This window comes from Equus caballus, chromosome 31, assembly GCF_041296265.1.
Source record: "Equus caballus isolate H_3958 breed thoroughbred chromosome 31, TB-T2T, whole genome shotgun sequence".
NCBI classification, from domain to species: domain Eukaryota; kingdom Metazoa; phylum Chordata; class Mammalia; order Perissodactyla; family Equidae; genus Equus; species Equus caballus.
This window is the reverse complement of record NC_091714.1, coordinates 19,974,596-19,994,170: the sequence shown is the minus strand read 5'-3', so window position 1 is coordinate 19,994,170 and position 19,575 is coordinate 19,974,596. Positions and strand designations below refer to the sequence as shown.

The 19,575-nt window shown below is 42.8% G+C and overlaps 1 protein-coding gene across 14 annotated transcripts in view; it reads left to right on the top strand.

The window, feature by feature from the left end:
• GRM1 (glutamate metabotropic receptor 1) overlaps positions 1-15,425 on the top strand; it is a 374,689-nt gene extending 359,264 nt beyond the window's left edge. For 4 of the 14 annotated variants that reach the window (XM_070256560.1, XM_070256561.1, XM_023633061.2 and 1 more), the window contains exons 9-10: positions 4,758-4,842; positions 11,716-15,425. In XM_070256560.1, coding sequence (XP_070112661.1) covers positions 4,758-4,818 — 61 coding nt within the window. In that variant the 3' untranslated portion in view covers positions 4,819-4,842; positions 11,716-15,425. The remainder of the gene's footprint in view (positions 1-4,757; positions 4,843-11,715) is intronic. The other 10 variants (XM_070256554.1, XM_014738217.3, XM_023633060.2 and 7 more) reach the window with 3 other exon arrangements.
• The last annotated feature ends 4,150 nt before the right edge of the window (positions 15,426-19,575 follow it).

Genomic DNA, 19,575 nt, shown 5'->3' with positions numbered 1-19,575 from the left:
TAGCTTAGAAATCTTTAGAATTCAGAATTTTAAAATAGAGCAATATTTTACATTTATATGGAAAAATTGCATTGTGTGTTTATATAAAGAGCCTTACTGTACTATGTTAGCTGTGCATGTGCTAAAAGGAAGAGTGGAAGGAATTACCGTTTACAGAGGGCCTACATGTACCGTCAGAGCTCCATTCTCTAATCTGAGGAACCAACGTCAAGAAATAAATATTTAAATTCAAATAATAGAAAAAACTACATTTGGCTTTGGAAAGCAATCAGGGGCGCAAATTATCCTATTTATCTGTAGCAACGACAAAAAAAGATAGACCATACTCTGCTAAAGTGGTCTTGAGTGGTGCTGTCAATCTTTATGATTACTTTGAACAGCTGCCATATTATTTCCATGGTGAACTGCCCACCTGGAATTGTATTGACCATTTCATCTTTGCTAAAAGTAGGCTTACCTCCAAACCTATCACAGACATGCAACTTCAGGCACAGCAGCTAATCTGACTCTGTACTCAGCTTTTACCTGCTCTTGACATATCCATTCAATGTCACTAACTTTGCCCGCAAAAAAAAAAAAAAAAAATCCAGAGAGAAAGCAGTTTATTTTCTACCAGAAGTTGTTGAAATTCTTGAATAAGGAGAGTAGCTAAACTCCATGAGTAAAATAAAGTGAAGTTTGAGATATTATGAATTATCTAATCTAAATACTCACTGAGATTTAAAATATTTGTGTCTTGTCTCTGCCTCTCTTCCTCCATCCTTCAGAGGAAGGGCACTTGTGGATGCCTTAAGCTGGGATAGCATTTTGCTGGTTGGAAGCATTTTGACATGTACTAGTTCAATAATCCTTCTTTATGGATGAAAAAACCGAGTCTGAAAGAGGCAAATGCAGAGTTGGAGAGAGCCCGGTCTCCTGAGTCCTTGTCCAGGGATCTTATCGCTCCTCTATAATGAGTAGAACTTGTCTGTAACAACTTCTCAAGTTCGTGTAAAGAATAAGTCCCAGCATAGAAACTGATGGGTGACCTGCTGTAAAGAAGATAAGACATTAATATAAAGTCATATGGAACCAAGTACACCCAAAGAGAGAATCTCTTGTTTAAAGGAAAATTATTTGGTGAATGGCAATAGATGGGAGAAGCTATGGACAATCCGTGAGTTTATAACAAGCAGTGACTCTTTACAAAAAGAAGGGAAGAAGGAAGGAAGGAAGAAAGGAAGGAAGGAAGGAAGGAAGGAAGGAAGGAAGGAAGGAAGGAAAGAAACTTTGCGCTTTCAGAAGAAATTAAAGAGGCATCTTTCTAAGGAAACTTCTCAGGTTTCTTTAAATCCACAGTTTCTGCCAAAAGATTCAAGCACAGATTTGGGACTTATATTTGACAAGCCCCCATATGCTCCATTTTCCCTCCAATCTTTTACTCTGGCTTGCCGAATCTGTGGCTGGTTGAAGATGTGGTTTTGCAGTTGCTAAAAATACTCTTAAGTCAAGCTCCTTCTCTCAGTTTTTATTCAGTTGGCCACTCTGGCATCAGACTTTTCAAGGTGTGGTCTGTAACCTTTAATAAACCACTCCTTTCAGAAAAGTAAGGTTTGTATGCGTAGGTCATTTACATTTCATTTCAACCCAAAGGGAAAATCAGAGACTAAAGAAATGACACCCTGAAGGAGAAGCTGTCATTTTTTTTCAACTATTTCAATCAGTAGTTAATTAAGGTGGCTTCGGGATTGCTGAGAGTGACTCTGTGAAGTTCGACTGTCAACATGGCTGAAACCCCCAAAGGAACCACAACTGTCCACTAACTGCAGGAGTAATTCCAAGTCAGCAACAGAGGCCACGGACCTCCCTGATCATTCCAGGCATGTCACACTCTGTGCACCTCTGCTAACATCAGCATGTCGGGTCTCTAAGCTGTCAATATGTTCCCGTGGTCTTTATCATCATACATGTATTCCAGCAGACAGGACCAGCTATATCATTTGCATGGCCCAGTGGAAAATGAAAACATGGGGCTCCTGGTTGAAGATGCAGAGGGAAAAATGTTAAAGGTACTAAAATATAAAGCCTTTTCCTTTCTTTTGCTGTCTCTCTCTTGACCTGTCATGGTATTTTTTTATTTGCCGTTTAATGTTGTGCTCCCTTGCTGGAGGTACTCGCCCAGCAAGTGTAGACCTTGCCAGGCGTGGTAGCCCCAACTCGGAGACTCTGAGCACGGGACGCCCTCAGGCTGCCAGGTTTGCCTCCAGCCAGTCACTGGGCAGATACCATGGGGAAACTGAACCAGGCATCTCCCTTCCCACACGCCTGCTGCTCCATCTATGGTAGACCGGTGACCCCCAAGGGTATTGCAACATCTCAGGGCCCCACAAGGTACCTGCATGGAAGATGGGTGAGAGTCTTGCTCCTTCAGTATTGCCAGCCAGATGCACAGTGGCCCTGCCGGTTCAAGGAGGAGACAGCCACGACCATTCCCTCCTTCCAGATGCTGCGGGACACATACTCCTGACCCTGACCCTGGTCCAATCTTCCCGCATCCATGACCAGAGGCCCCTGCCAGAGGCAGAGGGTGGCCTTGCTCCTTGGAAAGGGGTGGGTAGTGGAAGCCTGCGTGTGATCAGGTCCCAGGGGCCGGGGAGCACAAAGCAGAACATCCAGATGTCCAGGGAAGTTGGGGAGACAGGACCATATGTTAGCTGAGGCTACAAGCCCCCAGTGCATCCTCTTTTTTCCCACGAACATCACTTACAAAACCCAAATTAAGTGATAAAATGATTAGGAATTTCAAAAGGATGACCATGGAGCACTAAACCCCAAGTGCAGGGCCGTTCTGATGAGGGACCCAGCCTGGTCTGTCTTGGTCACAGGGCTGTGAAGCAGACCTGCCAGGGTCCTGGTCCCCCAGCACCATTGAACAGGTCACATCTGGACATTATCTATAGGTTGAATTAATTAGAGGATTCAGGGGGATGCCATCAGTTTAGCAAGGCAAAGCCAAACACTTTGAGTGAATTTTCTGTCTTCTTTCATGAGAAATGAAGTTGTTTTAACATCATTTGACAGGTTAAATGTTCTTTCCTACTGATAACTTCATTTATATATTCAAACCTCATCCTTTTATTCCTGGCCATCTACTTGCTAATGTTTTCATGATCTTTGTGGACGTCTTGAATGTCAAGGATCTATTACTCTGGCAAGTTCAAGAGCAAACATTATCTCTTTGTTTAATTTTCTTAAGTAGACGGATTATTGCAGTAGTAATGAAGTTACACCCAGGCGTTTCAGGTATTTATCTCTGGATGAGGACTCCAAATTGTCCTGGGTAGATCGTGTACTTTCAAATGTTGATTGAATGGCCAAACTTGGTAGAAATACACATATGGATCAATTTTATTTTTTTCTCTCTTACCTTCAACTGTGCCGTGGAAAATCTTTTGTCTCACCTTCTACATTCAGATCAGATTCCTTGTTTTCAGGTATTAAAAAGTTATTCCCGTGTATTCTTGTTTCAAGCTTCAAACTCACATCTCTCCTTCCCAGTATGTGTGAGGCCTCAGCCTGAAACACTTGGGATGGGAAGAGGCGTGGTCTGCTCCTGCGATTCCTTTGCCTTCTCCCTATTCTGAGTTTCCCCTCCTCTGTCTGCTTTGATGGGAAAAAGAGATAGGAGAGATGGCAAAGGCCTTTGATTTCCCCGGAGCTCTTATGGTCCTCTTCTGATTAACACTGGATAATTGTCACCAGAATCTTAGAGTAGGTGGCCCAACGCTGATTCATAGGGAACATTTGTGAGTTTTTAGGGAGCCCTAGAGGTGACTTCACCACTGCAGGGTTCCCTAATATGGGAGATTTCTCCCAATTCAACCAACGTCATTCACGCCACCTATAGCACCTGCTGATGGTTCACCTTTAGCATCTTGTTCCTGAAATTCTTTTCTGTGACTGGCAGCCCTCCTGTGTGGAACGTCAGCAAGATGGCTTTATCCACCACCTTCTGAAGTGCCACTTAACTCATGGGAAACCCACTTATCCTCACTCCAACAGATGAAGGAAAGGCCAACTGCCCGCGGCTGCCTCATTAGCCTTGTCAGTTCTAGTCAGTGCTCTTCTCGCCTTAACCAGATCACCCTCTGTGCTAGATAAGGAGACCTCCAACCAGGGAATCCAATGACACTCTCCTCCTGTGGCAGATTCCTCCAGTCTCTTGCCACTCCCCTTCTCTCCACCATTAGATGCATTCCATCTTGTGAAGGCCAAGTGATAAATGTGACTTTCTATGAAGTGATAGCAATTCTTTTATGGTAACCGAATATGGGGGAAATTAGCAATGCAATTAAAAGACACAGTGTAAGACTTAAATCCATGAACGTCCTTTAAGAGGGGTGGGAAGATTCAGAGTACATCAGTGTGAGTGGTGGTGGAGCCCACTGCCACCAGGAAGAAAGGGAGATGTCAAGAGTGGAGGGAAAGAGCCAATTTGGGACAGACACACACACAGCAGAAAAAGCATCTGCCACTTGGAAAGTGATAGTCTCACAAGGGAAAAGAAAGAATGCACTCCACTGTTGTGGCTTTCAGAAATGAGCCTGGCAGTACAAGGAAGATATAGGACGTGGAGGTGGAGATGACGTGCAGAAAGGCTCAGAAGTCAGACCAGGCCCCGCTCCAGGCCCAGGCACCACCTGAGTGGTGTAATCGCCATATCTGTGCACATGTATAACCACTCACTCACTGGGTGTCTTTTTCTTTTCAATCTTCAGGAAGAGGCAGCCAGAATTCTCGCCCACCAGCCAATGTCCGTCGGCACATGTGCAGCTTTGAAAACCCCCACACTGCAGTGAATGTGTAAGAGAAGCTGCATGGAGAATATAGTGGTTTGCCCCTTGCTTTCTCTCTCCTGGGTTTTTCCACTTTCTAACACGGAAACAGATGTGGTGCATGCCTTCAAGAAGGAGGAACCATTTACGTGCCATGGTTTGCACGACTGCCTTAATTTGATTGTCCATCATTCTTAAAAGGACACTGTCAAGTTGTTAGTCTTTTTGCTTTCTTATGCTTCGATGCAAGATGCAACACCTTTGCTGATTCTGGAGATTCGCTTTTGTTTGTGACTCCCACTCACAGCTCGAAAGTGAATTTTCCCCCTTCACAAATTTGTCAGCTTCTCTTTGGCAAACACAGCTCTTTCTTTTCTTTTCTTTTCTTTTTTTGCCTTTTTTGCTGTTGCACAAATGTTTGAAATGATCCGGTCTGCATTAAAGGCAAGGCCATAACTTGAACTTAGGGAAGGGTTCCATAATGTCCATTTGAGGGGGTGGGCACCAGCCCGAGCCTCTGCTGGGTGCCCCCTACACCCCGGGGAGCGCAAAACAAAAGTTTTGTGAGTCCCACAAAAAGTGAGCTTTACAAAAAAGAAAAGTAGTTATTTTCACAGAATTCTGAGTGCTTTTATCAGATTTTCCCCATCTGATAAAAACGGTGCATGTTTGGTCCAATTTTTGACCTTTAGATCTTGACAGTGTCTCTTTAAGTGAACAAAAGAACATAGACCATGTTCGATTCATTGTGCACGGAGTCTGTGGTCATTTTCAGCTGTTCCTTTACAGCCCTTCAAACTCCTGGGAGAGTCAAAGGTACACATTCCTGCAGCAGGAGGGAGCCCACTGATGAGGTGTCTGTGGCTTGAATAGCTCTTCAGATGAGAAGAGCCCAATTTGTTCAAATGTTTGATACTGAACCTGGTCATGGGGGCCAGTGACTGGGGCCACAGTGTCTCTTCGCTTCACTCAGTGGAGTGCACTGGGAAGTCTGTGTCCTGACACTCCCTTAAAGAGCCCAGATAGAAAGCATGTGGTCTCAATCAAATCATGCTGACTCTTAGAAGGAAAAATAGGGCAGCCATGCCAGTATGTTTCAGGTGGTGGTTGGGAGGCCTCTGTACATCTAGATCAGAACCACTCTAGTCTGTAATTCTTCCAAGTCAAAAGGCATTGAGTGTTTCTTGCACCATGGATTGAGTGTGACCAAGGACACGGCAAGGAGACCCTGATTATGACAGCTGCTGGCTGCCTGTCAGAAGGGATTGATGGAAATAGTAGATGTGCTTGTCTTGTCATGACAGCATGACCAGAGAGAGAAGAGAGTCACCTAACATTTCATTCTTAAAGGTGAGTGCCTAAAAGCAAAAGCAAAGAGTGAAAGAGGGTACATCCTTGAGAGGTGACAAGAATAATGCAACAATTAACAAAGCTAACAGGTTGATTGTCAAGAACTTTCTAAATAGGATCCATTCAAGCTTTCTTTCTGGAGATGACAAAAGATCAGGAAGAGATTGGTAGCTTAAAAACTGTGCACCATAGCCCAAGACTGGCTATTTTTAGCCTTGGTTGTTCCTGGGGGAAAAAAATGATATGCTCTTTCTGTGACCTTCAGTTCCCACAGCTTTTGTGAACAAGCCCGGCAAAGGGACTAGGGATGGAAATAAAGTTGCCTACTGGACCATTATGGTCTGCCTGGATCTATCCTGCCTCTGAGGCATAATCCCAGCAGAGCAAGGCAACTGCCCTGTGTTTCCAGGGCGAACTGGGGAGGACTCCGGGTAGAGCTGAAGAGCATCAGATGACTTGCTATGGAAATTATAGGTCTGGCAGCATGGAGCATAGAAGGAAAAAAAGGACTGTATATTTAGACTTTGTATTATTGTAAATTTCAACAAGCCAACTGGTTCTCTGAGTAGCTTATGATGAGGTCAGAATCAAACAGAAGAGGGGTAAAATTCACAATGATATTCAAGATTTAGTATCAGCAGAAACGACCAAGTTCTCATGTAATCAAAAAGATTGGTCTTCAATAACACATTCAGAGATTCTCTACCTTACAACTGGTGGCGAGTCAAAAAGGTGAGAAATTTTATGAAGCTTAGATAGGCTGCCAGAGAATATATACTGAATATGCAGATTTTTCCAGGAAAGCTTTCAAGAAGTGGAACTGGAGTCAGTGGGAGTCCTTTGTGTTGAAAACTAACCTGGGGTTGCCTAGAAAAACAGGAGTGGGACTCAGATGGTTTCAAATAGTCCTCATGCCTGACATTCTACATGAATCACTACTCTCTGCATCCTGTACCAGCTCGCTGAAGCAGGCAGATGGGAGAGAGTTGGAAGGCACATCTGTGGCCTTCCTTTTGGATTGTCTCCGTTGGGTTGGGGCAGCCCCACTCCTTCCTTGCAAGGTCTTATATCCCAGCTGTAGCTGTAAGGCCGCAGGAAATGCCAGCAAGCCCATGGCTTTGGTTTGTTTTCTTAACTTGGTGAGCCATTCTCTCCAGGCTGTGACTCAACAGCATTTCCTGTTGCCATTTGCATTTTCAGAGAAAACAAAGGCTAACCTCCTCAGTTCCAAGGCATGAGTCTTCCCTCCATTCATGAAGGTCTTGCCTTGTCTGTGGGCTCTCTGGATGCCACCCTTATGTCTGTTGTGAGGCTATTAAGCCTAGTGGCAAAGAATTGAATTGGACATAAGGGAGACAGGTGTTGTGTAAGCTTTTCCCCTTAGGCAGCTTGTGCAGGATGCTTCCCTCCTGATCTCAGACACCCACCCACTGTTATTCCCATTTGAGACCTCTCTGGAGCAGACAGCAGTGTACTCTGCAGATGTAACTAGTACTTATTGAAACAAATGAAACAGACAGGACCACTTGGAATGCCAAAGATATACTAATCTGTTTACACCACCCACTTCCAACTATTCTTTCAAGCGCTGTAAATACTGGGTTTTCTGTTTGGGAGGATTGTGATGCTTATTTAATGAAAGAAAAATCAAAGCAAGATGCAAGCTGTCGTGGCTGGAACGGCCGCCCCAGGCCTGCTGAGCTCTGCACACTATCAATGTACATCATCCTCTGTGTATCTAGTTCCTCTCGGGCCTAGCAGCGATTTCCTCCAACGTCAATATCAAAAAATATATTCAGCCACCCGAGGTATTTACACCAAATGCTACTGAATTTGATCTTCAAATATGAGATTGTTGTAGGCGTGACGTCTGTCTTTTGAAATTAGAGCAAGAAGCATGGGGTGCAGTGTGACAATTATGTGTTGTTTCCAGACCAGGTTGCTTTTCCTAAGGTTAGGAAACCGAGTAAAATTAAATAATAGAAGAAAGAAGTGGTGGCTGGTGGCTGAGACATAAGGTATTCCATTATCCAGGATTAAATAAAAGTCTTATTTTATAGTAATATTGCATTTTCATAATGCATTTATTCCTTTTTGCTGCCCCATATTTTATACATTTTTTTCTTCTGACTATTACAGCAATAGGTTCCCAACATTTTCACACTAAAATAGTTATTAAACCTTCACTGGAATCTATGATAGTAATTGGACTTTTATTAGTGGCCACTGTAACACAAAACAGGCCTCTTAGAATTTAGTTACACTTGTATCAGCACACTTTATCATAACAGCATTTACATGGGTTTAAAAATAGTAGCACATAATCTACAAAGACATGTTGGTTCAGTCTAAAAACAATGCGTAAAGCATGTATAGATTCATGGACCAGTCAAGCTGTCTATGAACCACGGGTTAGAAATAACAATCCAGAAGGACCAAAGTTTATACTCTGCTGCAGTTTCTATGAAGTGATGCATTTCTTCCACTATCTCTCGTTTTTAGGAAACAGTTTATTTTGTCCTTGGGAAAAAAACAAGGTTAATCTAATGTTCTTAATATGATAAGTGCCTTGGGGCATTAGAACTGCTTCCTAATTAAACAGTACTTTACAGCGAATCTGGAGCAAGACTCTGAGGGGAGGAAAGCTGATAATTTTGGCAGTCAGGGTGAAAATCTCTTATCACATGAATAAAGACTATATTGTATTAAAACACAGCTAAATTGTGATTATATCTGTCTGTAAGGTCACTAATAATACCTTTAACATATGGAAGTGCATGAATTAAAAAGAGGCCCAGGGGCCGGCCCAGTGGCACAGCAATTAAGTGCACACATTCCACTTCTCCGTGGCCCGGGGTTCACTGGTTCAGATCCCAGGTGCGGACATGGCACCGCTTGGCATGCCACGCTGTGGTAGGCATCCCACATATAAAGTAGAGGAAGATGGGCACAGATGTTAGTTCAGGGCCAGGCTTCCTCAGCAGAAAGAGGAGGAGTGGCAGTGGTTAGTTCAGGGCTAATCTTCCTCAAAAACAAACAAACGAAAACCAAAAAATAAGTAAATAAAAACAGGCCGATATACAACCCCTGGACAATGAGGAAAGTAACCCAAGTGAGGGAGAGAGTGAGTGAAGTCAGTCCCAGGAATATGAGGTTGCCGTTTTGCTAGCATATGAAATGTTTTGTTGGGCTGTCTGCGTCTGCTGGTTGACTTTGATGACTAGCTGTCAAGGGACTTGTTTTTTAAACACACACACACACACACATACAAATAACCAAATAAAGATACAAGACAGCCTTTTAGTTTAATATTTTTTAATGAGCATTGAGGGGCAGGCATTTGGGAAAAAAAGGAAAAAGTATTTCCCTTACACTTGAAAGGACTGCAAATCTTTGAGGTTGAATGATATGGTAAAGCACATTTAAGCAATGCAAGAGGCAAACAGGAGATTTTTACTTTCTGGAAGAGGCATACGGAATGTATAAAGAGAGAAACAGGGTAAGGAGAGTGGGGGATGGAGGAAATTGAGAAAGACGAAAGTGGGAGGTAAGTGTACTTAGAATTTCAAACTCAGAAGGGGATCTATGGATTCTGGTCTTGCTTTGGCTGGCTGGTTGACACCCAGGAATACCACCGTCCCATGCTTCACTTTGATCAACTCAGAAGAGAGTCAGCTACCCTAACAAGATAGTGTGGAAGCTGATAAGTCAGTAATTTATCATTTATAAGCACTTATACATTCTCAGGGAATATATTAAGCATATACTAAGAGAAATATTATTTTTATATAGTAATTTGGAGATGATATTTTTCTTAGACGATTAAAAATACAGCATAGATTATCAGTTCTATGGAGGAGCTACTTAATTTCCCAAATGATGAGATTAAAATTTTAGCCGTTATATTTATTTTAGAACCTTTATATCCTGAATTTTCTACAATATATATCAGAATTCTTACAAGAATCTGTACTTATTTGGCTCACTTCAGTTTCAAGATTATAAAATATAAAATAAAACACATTACCCTCATCGTAAATGTAACACTCACATACAATTTCTGAAATATCCATTCTTATATGTGCAAAATTATTAAATTAACCACTATGTTTTAACTATTGATCATTTTCTATATTTTTCTAAATAAAAGACTATGCTATGGAACAGTCTATTTCACAAGTTCCCAGGAAAAAAAATGTTCATTTTCCCTATCCCTTTTAATGTCACAAATGTGTTATTATTGTGTTGCTTTCTCGTTGTTTTCATGGATACAGAGGGAAAAAAACTCCTAAAAAAAGAAGAAGAAAATTATTTCCTGATTTAAGTATTAACAGTGTTGTTATTAATAGTCTGCTATGGCAAGGTACCACCATCTGCTAAACATTATACAGAAAATGAGCCGAGTCCAAAAGTAAGACCAAAGTTGGTACAACACACAGAATAGAATCTGTAGTATACGCACCCAGTACATCTCATTTTCTTTCTTCTTCTTCAGAGAGATCTTCATTCTCTTTGCCTGGTTTTATGAGGGTCCCACGAAGAGGAAAGTTGATAAGGCTGGAGGATTGCTGGGGTGCTGAGGTTTTTCTTCATCGAGGCTCAATGAGGAAAAGATCAGGGAGGGTCTTTGTCTCAGCAACTTCAGCTTCGCCTGGGTCTTAATTTTGTCTCATCTGCCTCAAACTATGCCCGGACTAAAGCAGGATATCATCTGTATTTTGTGGGGCGTCTGGTTCATTCTCCTTTCAGACACACCTAGTTAAACATTCCCAGTGTGAAAATCCCACGCCAGCTGGTATGAATCAGGGCCTTTATGTGAATTGTGATCCATTCTATGTGTCAGGAATAATGCTTTGAAATAAAAAGAAAATCTAGAGTTATGAAACATTTAAATGGAGCATGGGTCTGGGATTTTCTGTCATCTGCTTTTTTTTCTCTTCCGTACAGGTGCCATGTGCATGACCATGCAGCTCTGGTAATAGGAAATACCTGCGTATCAGAATGGGCAACTGAGAGGGTGTATTTAGTAACCCACAGGACAATGAAACTAGCTTTATATGTGGGTCTTAATTTGTCCCAGGGGCTAAGAAGAATGGGAGGCAAGAGCTATAGTCATGTTCTGTTGTCCATGTGTAACTAAGATTTTAATTTTAATTTGTTTCCTTCATCAATTTTGGAATCTTTTAAAGCCTTGCAGCAAGCAATAACGTTGTCGTTGCCTTAGTGTGTATGTGTCTGATAACTTTGTGAAATCTTAGACCTAAATGAAAACAGCTACTTCTCCAACAGTCTGGTTTTACTCCCATACAACTTTTCTCAGGGTCAAAGTTTCCCGCCTTGGCTTAGGTGGATGGAATCACGGGCTGCAGCTTCAAAGGGAACCTGTGGTCGCTGCAGCTTTGGGCATTTGATATGTAATAAGGAGAGGTTGGGGGGTGTGGAGGACAGGCATATGGTTGACGGGGGAGTCAAACTGCATTGTGATTTCTGTGTATTTTATCCTGTGTGCATGATATATCTGTAAATAAATCCATCTCTATTTTATTCATAGTTCTAATGGCAAGTCTGTGTCATGGTCTGAACCAGGTGGAAGACAGGTGCCCAAGGGACAGCATATGTGGCACCGCCTCTCTATGCACGTGAAGACCAGTGAGACGGCCTGCAACCAAACAGCCGTCATCAAGCCCCTCACTAAAAGTTACCAAGGCTCCGGCAAGAGCCTTACCTTTTCAGATACCAGCACCAAGACCCTTTACAACGTGGAGGAGGAGGACGCCCGGCCGATTGGCTTCAGCCCTCCCAGCAGTCCCTCTATGGTGGTGCACCGACGCGTGCCCACCGCGGGCAGCACCCCGCCTTTGCCGCCCCACCTGACCACAGAGGAGACCCCCCTCTTCCTGGCCGACCCAGCCATCCCCAAGGGCTTACCCCCTCCCCTCCAGCAGCCGCCGCCGCCGCCACCGCAGCCGCAGCAGCAACCGCCACCTCAGAAATCCCTGATGGATCAGCTACAGGGAGTGGTCAACAATTTCAGCACCGCGATCCCGGATTTCAACGCGGTGCTCTCAGTCCCCGGGGGTCCAGGGAACGGGATGCGCTCGCTGTACCCGCCCCCTGCGCCCCCGCAGCACCTGCAAATGCTCCCACTGCAGCTGAGCACCTTCGGGGAGGAGCCCGCCTCCCCCACAGCAGAGGATGAGGACGAGGACGACAGCGAGAGGTTTAAGCTCCTCCAGGAGTACTTGTATGAGCGGGAAGGGAACACGGAGGAAGATGAACTGGAAGAGGAAGAGGAGGACCTGCAGGTGGCCAGCAAACCGACCCCAGAGGATTCTCCCGCCCTGACGCCTCCGTCGCCTTTCCGCGACTCGGTGGCCTCTGGGAGCTCGGTGCCCAGCTCCCCCGTGTCCGAGTCGGTGCTCTGCACCCCTCCCAACGTGACCTACGCCTCTGTCATCCTGAGGGACTATAAACAAAGCTCTTCCACCCTGTAGGGAGGAGGCGTCCACATGGAAAAGCAAGAGAAGCCCGGAGCACCAGCAGCTCCGGAGATGAGCTGAAAGCTGGGAGGATAGGCTGGGGGTGGAGGGCGAGTCAGGAGGGAGGAACAGAACGTTGCTGCTGCCTTAAGTACGGCCGGAGGGAAAGATGCTGTACTCTGCAAGCAAGAAGTGATCCAGGGGAAGATTCCGATTCTTGAATTACTCATAGCCTTCTCTGGGAAGAAAGGGAATTCTGACAAAGCACAATCCCATATAGTATGTAACATTTATTGCAAAAATAAATAAATAAAATAAACAAAAGTAATCTCTTTTGGACAGTTGTGCATAGATAGACATGCCCACACACACTTGGCCAGTTTGGGAACGGATAGCACATGAGGATGATCCAGGGGAACCCTTAGTTCACCTCATGGTATCCATGGTCTTCCTCATGAGCGTGGTGGAGCCAGAGCAGGTGGGTGAAAGGAGGGCAGGGATGGAACCACCCAGAGAACAGACGATGGGACCGCAGCTCATTTCTCCCAAGCCCTTCTCTCTACTGGGCCCACAGACTCCTGGTCTTCAGGAGACACGGGAACTGGTCAAAATAGGGGCCTTTCTTCACCCACTGCACCCGATCCAGTGCCAGCCTTGCTGTCACACTTGAAGAAAGGTGCACGGACACCCTGCTGCTCTGTGGTTTCCCTCTACTGAGGAAACAGGAATACGAGAAAAATATCACCAAGAAGTGCTTCATCAGGAGTGCTAAGGGAAGATGGAAGGAGGGCAAGACAATGCATAAGCAGGATGCTTTGAACAAAACCGGTCAGCACAATCAGCTTCCCAAATTTGATACTCGCTTATTGGTGATTTTGGAAAAATGGCCAGAACAAGAGATTGCTTTGAGTGGCAGAGGACCTTTTGTGGATTAACTTGTGTTTGTGCCAAGGGGGCTCTCCTTTGCCCTTCAGTTCAAGAGAACAAACCAAGTGGCAAAATCGTTACCTTCCATTTACTGTAGCAAATAATACTTACCAGTTGAACTTCCAAGATGCAGTATGTGTATTTGGTGCCATTGTTTCTCCTATGTACTACAAACAAATCCATCTTCGAACTTAATGGTGTACGCATAGCAAAAGTATTGGTTTAAATGACAAATAGTTGTTTCTTTTTGTCGCCGAAGTCCCTTTAGCTAGCGAGTGAATGTGTCCTGTGTCCTTGTATACACGTGGATAATAAAATTTGTGCAATGTAATGTCAATCTAACTGCAACTAGAAGATTGTCTTTCCAATATAGTATAGATATTTTTATGTTTCAATAATGTTTTATATACCATTGCCACCAATATCTCCATGAGCTCTTTGAAGATTTGAGTACTGTGGGCCAATGCTTTCCATATGCTGCTCGATGGTCCTTCCTCTTTTAAGAGGGAACTTATTTTTCAGGTATTTTATGATGTTAATGATGGAAATACATTATTAATGAAGTGGTTTGAAAATTTGTTATATTAAAAGTCCCCAAAAACTGTGGGTAACCATAAAAAGATACATTTTATAAACTTGCATACATCATTATTAAAACATTAGATTGAAATGACAGTATTCAGATTATCTTGCATTACTTTAATTTTTTTTAAATGATTTTCCAAAGCTACTTAAGCTCCATGTGCTTAAAGCATATACTAACCTCTAAGTTTGGTAATAATTTCTCAAATTATTTATTCATCACCTTTTGCTTTCTTTTAATTTCTATTTACATATACTTTTATTTCTATATTTTCACTGTCATAACTTTTCCTTATATTTTTATTTGCTGTGTGTCATATCCATGTCTATGTAATATAGTTGTTTCATTTTTGCTCTCTCTTTTTACGCCCAATAAAAGAGATTTTTCTTGCTGTTTTGATTTCTTCTGTTATTGATGGAATGAATCTTACCCCCTTAAATATCTTGTTTATGTCTTATGTTACAGTCATATCTTAATATGCTTCCTTCATGTTGAAATGTTGATTTCTCAGCTAAAAACCACCTTAGAATCTTTAAATACCTGGTATATCATTTATTCAGATTTTGACATCAACTCCAATGTTTGAGACTCATGTTTTTTATGTCTTCCCATATTCTACTGTCAAGTTTAGTCAGTTCCATATCAAGAATGGACTGCCTTTCCTTTACAAAATTATTTTATAACACCTTTGGTAGAAAGACCTCATGACTGAAACGTGGATTTCACTTCCATATTTTCATTGTGATAAAGTAGAATGAGGAAAATGAATGGTTCCAATGCTTCATAGATGGTCTACCAATCGGCAAACTAGCAAGGCAAAGCATATACCTGTTATTAGTGGATCATGTTTTTATCTTAATGCCACAAACATGTCCTTGCTATCACAGGACTTGTGCATTCAGATTTTTTTAAAGTAAGAATAGGTGAAGAAAACTGCTTCTACTATTCAAATAATATAAGATGTGAGTTTGTTTTGAGGTTTTCGTCTGAAACATTTGGCAAACACATTCAATGTTGATCACATTATTACTCTGAATGCCTACTCTTATGATTCAAAGTTTTCCTGAATATAATAGAGTATTAGCTCTTATATCAAAATTGGAAATGTACACTTATGTACCCTCTACCAGAAGGGCAGAAACTCTTCACCTTAACGTATGTGCTTATCCAAGTTGTTTAGCTTCTTGTAAAAGTGTTTTCCTTTGACTCATTACTGCCTTTTGTCAAATAATCTTGATAATGCTGTATAATAAATATTTTCTATTTATTAAATGTGTACGTCCCTTCTTTGCACTTTGTAAGAGTTACAAAAATAGAAATAGATTGGTATAAGAAATGATGGCAATGGTTTGATTTTGCTCAGAACATGTCGTCGGTGAAAGCTGGAGAGTACCACACAGAATCTACAGACCAGGTAAGTGACAAGGTAGAGAACAGTTTGATTATGAGGAAGGTAGTAACTCAAGCTTGAACAGCTTGAAATGAAATATAAAATTTACATTTTCAATGCCATGGCAGACATTGTCATTCACCTTTTTGATAGAATGTGTAAGGCTTGACAAATTCCTGCATGTCCAGCAGAGCTCTAGACAGAAGCATCTGGAAGCCCCCATCTTCCTTTCTTTGTTCCCTACAAGGCTTTTCTGTCCTTGGCTCACACTGCAGGGGAACTGGTTTCTTACCGTGCTGATATCCTCCTGCTCACCCCAAGTTCTACTCCCCTGCACTTCAATGATCCTCAAAACAAGGCAGCTTCTTTCAGTCACATCTTCTGGCATCAGATGCCTGCAAAGTAAGGCATCCACCAAGGGTCATTCAAAGAGAGAACATGGTGGTACAAGGGCCACATCCACGAACCCCATGTTCTTAGATGGTAGGAGCAAGCTCCATAAAGGAAGACTGATGTTGAAGAAATTACCAGAATCAGGGCTGACACAGTGTTTCTTCCTTGTGCTCAGAAAATGGAATGAGAAATCATGAAATGGGAGCTTGGTGTCTCAGGAGGAAAAGTCATAAGAGAAAGAATGAGAAACTATAAAGCAATAATAAAAAAAGGAAAGGATAATGTTTCAGGTGTGTGGTCCAAAGATGCACCTATATGTTATGGTAAGTCATAAGGGCTTCCACTTAGAAAGTCCAGAAGCTTCACCATAAGGAAGACATTTGGAGAGGTTGAGCTTGGGATCCAGATACCACAAATGATGTATAAGTAACTTCCCCAATTATTTCTACAGAGATTAATCTTGAGGGAATCAAAGAGAGGGGAAGCAACGTTTTTATTAACCTACTCTGTGCCAAACATTTTGCTAGGTTCTTTGCATTCATTCTCATTTAATCTTCCCAGTACTACTGCCATATGGATTTTTTTCCTTTTTTTTGGTGAGAGAGATTGGCCCTGACCTAACATCTGTTGCCAATCCTCGTCTTTTTGCTTGAGGAAGATTGCCACCAAGTTAACATCTGTGCCAATCTTCCTCTATTTTGTACATGGGATGCCACCACAGCGTGGCTTGATGAACAGTGTGTAGGTCCACATCTGGGATCCGAACCCGTGAACCCAAGGCCACCAAAATGGAGCGTGCAAACTTAAGCATCACGCCACCAGTAGGCCCCCATATGGATATTTTAAGGAACTGAAATAACTTACCCAAAGTGTCTCTCAGCTCATAAACGGTCCGGCAGAGATTCAACCTCCATCCTAAGCCCGTACAAAGCCTGGGAATTCATGTTCCAGAGCCCAGGAGAGTGTGTGGGAGTTGGTATCTGTTATGACTACTCCTCCTTTTGTATTTTCATAGCATGCTATTCGTATCCCCTACTGCATTACACTTTACACGTCTCTTTCCCTCAACAGATTGTAAGTTCCTTTTTGCTTGAGATCCATTTTTCTTTCTAATTTCTGAGCCTTCAGGGTAGAAATGCTCAATAAATGTTTGTTGAGAAAGTAAATGATTATTGTTAACACCGTATAGTTTTCCCAGTTCAATTCTCTGAAGATTTATTCCCAGATCCCTATGGGGTCCAGAGTTCTGCATTTCTACCTACTGATCTTGACTCTGCCAACTGGAACAACACATGTTTTCATTGTGAAAAACAAGCTCTCCTTTTGGCATCAGAAAGAACTGTCCCACTGGGCAGCAGGTCTGCCTCTCCTGCAGAAAGGGCGGGAATACTCAGTGTCGGTTGAGCGCGGCCGAGGTCCCGCAAGGCAGTGCTCGATGAGGGAAACAGCGCCCTCTGCAGGAGAATGGCGGGTAAGACCTAGACTGCGGAAACGGGACAGTTTAAGTGAGGGCAGAGTCATCCAATGGGAAAGCACGGACAGGGGGTTCCTTCCTTGCAGAAGTACATATCTTTAGACAAAGCAGAAGCCAAAACCAGTCACCAAGGCTTGGGAACCTGAAGGAAACGGAGAGCCTAGTTAGGGAGTTGAAGCAATGACACTATTAAACGGGAAACTGGCTTGATTTCCTCAGGACAGCTTGGGAAGCAAGGCTTATAAATTAATAAACAAGAGAAATGAAACTTAAGAATGAGGATAACAAAACTTAAAAGGAAAATGATCATAAAATCATAGAGTTGGAAGTAAATTTAGAAGTCACTTAAGCTCTCACTCCATTTAGGATTCTATTCCCGTGTGTCCTGTTCCTCTACCTGTGTCAGGTGGGGCCAGGTGAGAAGCCACCACCAACTGCGTAGGACATGGAGAAGGGCTGGGGGTACAATGCCTATTGCCTGCCATTGTGCACAGAGAGAGGCGCTAGCCCCGGATACTGGGAAAGAAAGTTCAAAACTACATGGTTAATCCACGAAGCTGGCCAGAGAATAGAACTAAGGCAAAAATCCAGAATGAAGGTATCTGAGGAACCAGGAAAATAACAGGTAGGACCAGCAAGGCATGCAACAGGATGGTCGATGGTTGGAATTCCACAGGCAAAATGCTGCGGCTGAACTGAGCTTTTGGTAAGACCCACAGACGCTCACACGTGTGGCCTGTTTTATTTTAAGGAATGGGATGGATTTAGGTGATTTTGGCCCTTTGCGTGTATATTTCCAGAGAGTAAGATCTTGTATTTGATAAGGGAAAGCTTTAATTGTTAGAAAAGTCTTCATTTACCGAACTAAAATTTGCCTTTCTCTAACTTTTGCTCTATCAGAGTTCTGCCCTTAGGAAAAAGTTCAAACAAATTTGGTCCACTGTGCTCACGACTTCCCCTCAACAACTTGAATACAGCGATTAGACCATTCGTTGGTGGTTTATTCTTCAAGACAGCTCCACTTCCTTTAACTGTTATCTTTGTTATTAGATTCCTAAAATCCTAATCAGGCCATGGTCAAAATTCCAATTTTTTAATATCCTTTAAAACATATTGCATCCAGAAGTAGACATAAGACCACACAAATACTTTGACTTTCTTTAACCATTATTCTAGCGTTGCTGCCTAAGATTGTGTTAATTTTGTTAGCAGTCTTGCCACATGTTGAGCTCATGCTTAGCTCAGAGCCAACTATAACCCTTAAGCCATTTGCATATGGACTGCAGGAAATGGATATGAATGTGAATATTTTATTAGGTTGGGTTTTCCCAGAAAGATTCTTAGAGGAGAGTGTGAATACAAATTGTGTATTGGGGAAGAGATCCTCGGAAGCACCTATAAGACAGTAGGGAAAGGAGGCAGTGAAACATAAGCAGCCAATATGGGTGCTTACCATGCAGGTGATCACTGTGGAACTCAGTCCTGCTGGAGACTCTGGGAGACAGTGGAGAATGTGCGTCATGATTGTCCCCACTTCCCAACGGGCAAGGGAGTTGGGAGCATTTAATCACCAATTCCTGTCTCAGTTGAGGGCTGCTGGGGAGGGAGGTGCATGTTAATTCCAGTTACTTCCAGTGTGTCTCATATCTCCAGTGAGGCTCCGATCTCTAGAGAAAGCCCTCAGGCAGATGCCAGCAGTTGGAAACCCAAGAGCTGGCCTGTATGAGGAAGGTGAGTGTTGAGAGTGGCAGGGCACCAATAGTATCTGCTATGGTGTGTGCCATGGAGCTAGAGAGAGAGATAGGTGGATAGATAGATAATAACTTACATACAGACAGATACACACACCAGTGCAGATAAAGATACGAAGACAAAGAGCTGTGGAAGGCAAGGCACAGGTGTATTGGAGGGCTTGAAGTGAGAACGGTTCTTCTAGAATCAACCAAGAGACCACTGTTTCTTTATAGCAAGAGAAATCACAAAAGAAAAAGTGCAACCAACTGTCCTTTAAATAAATTTGTTATTAGCCTCTAGATTCTTTCTTTGCAATGATTTCTTAAATGGTGTCATTTTATTTTAAAGATTGGCACCTGAGCTAACACCTGTTGCCAATCTTTTATTTTTATTTTTATTTTTCTTCTTCTCCCCAAAGCCCTCCTAGTACA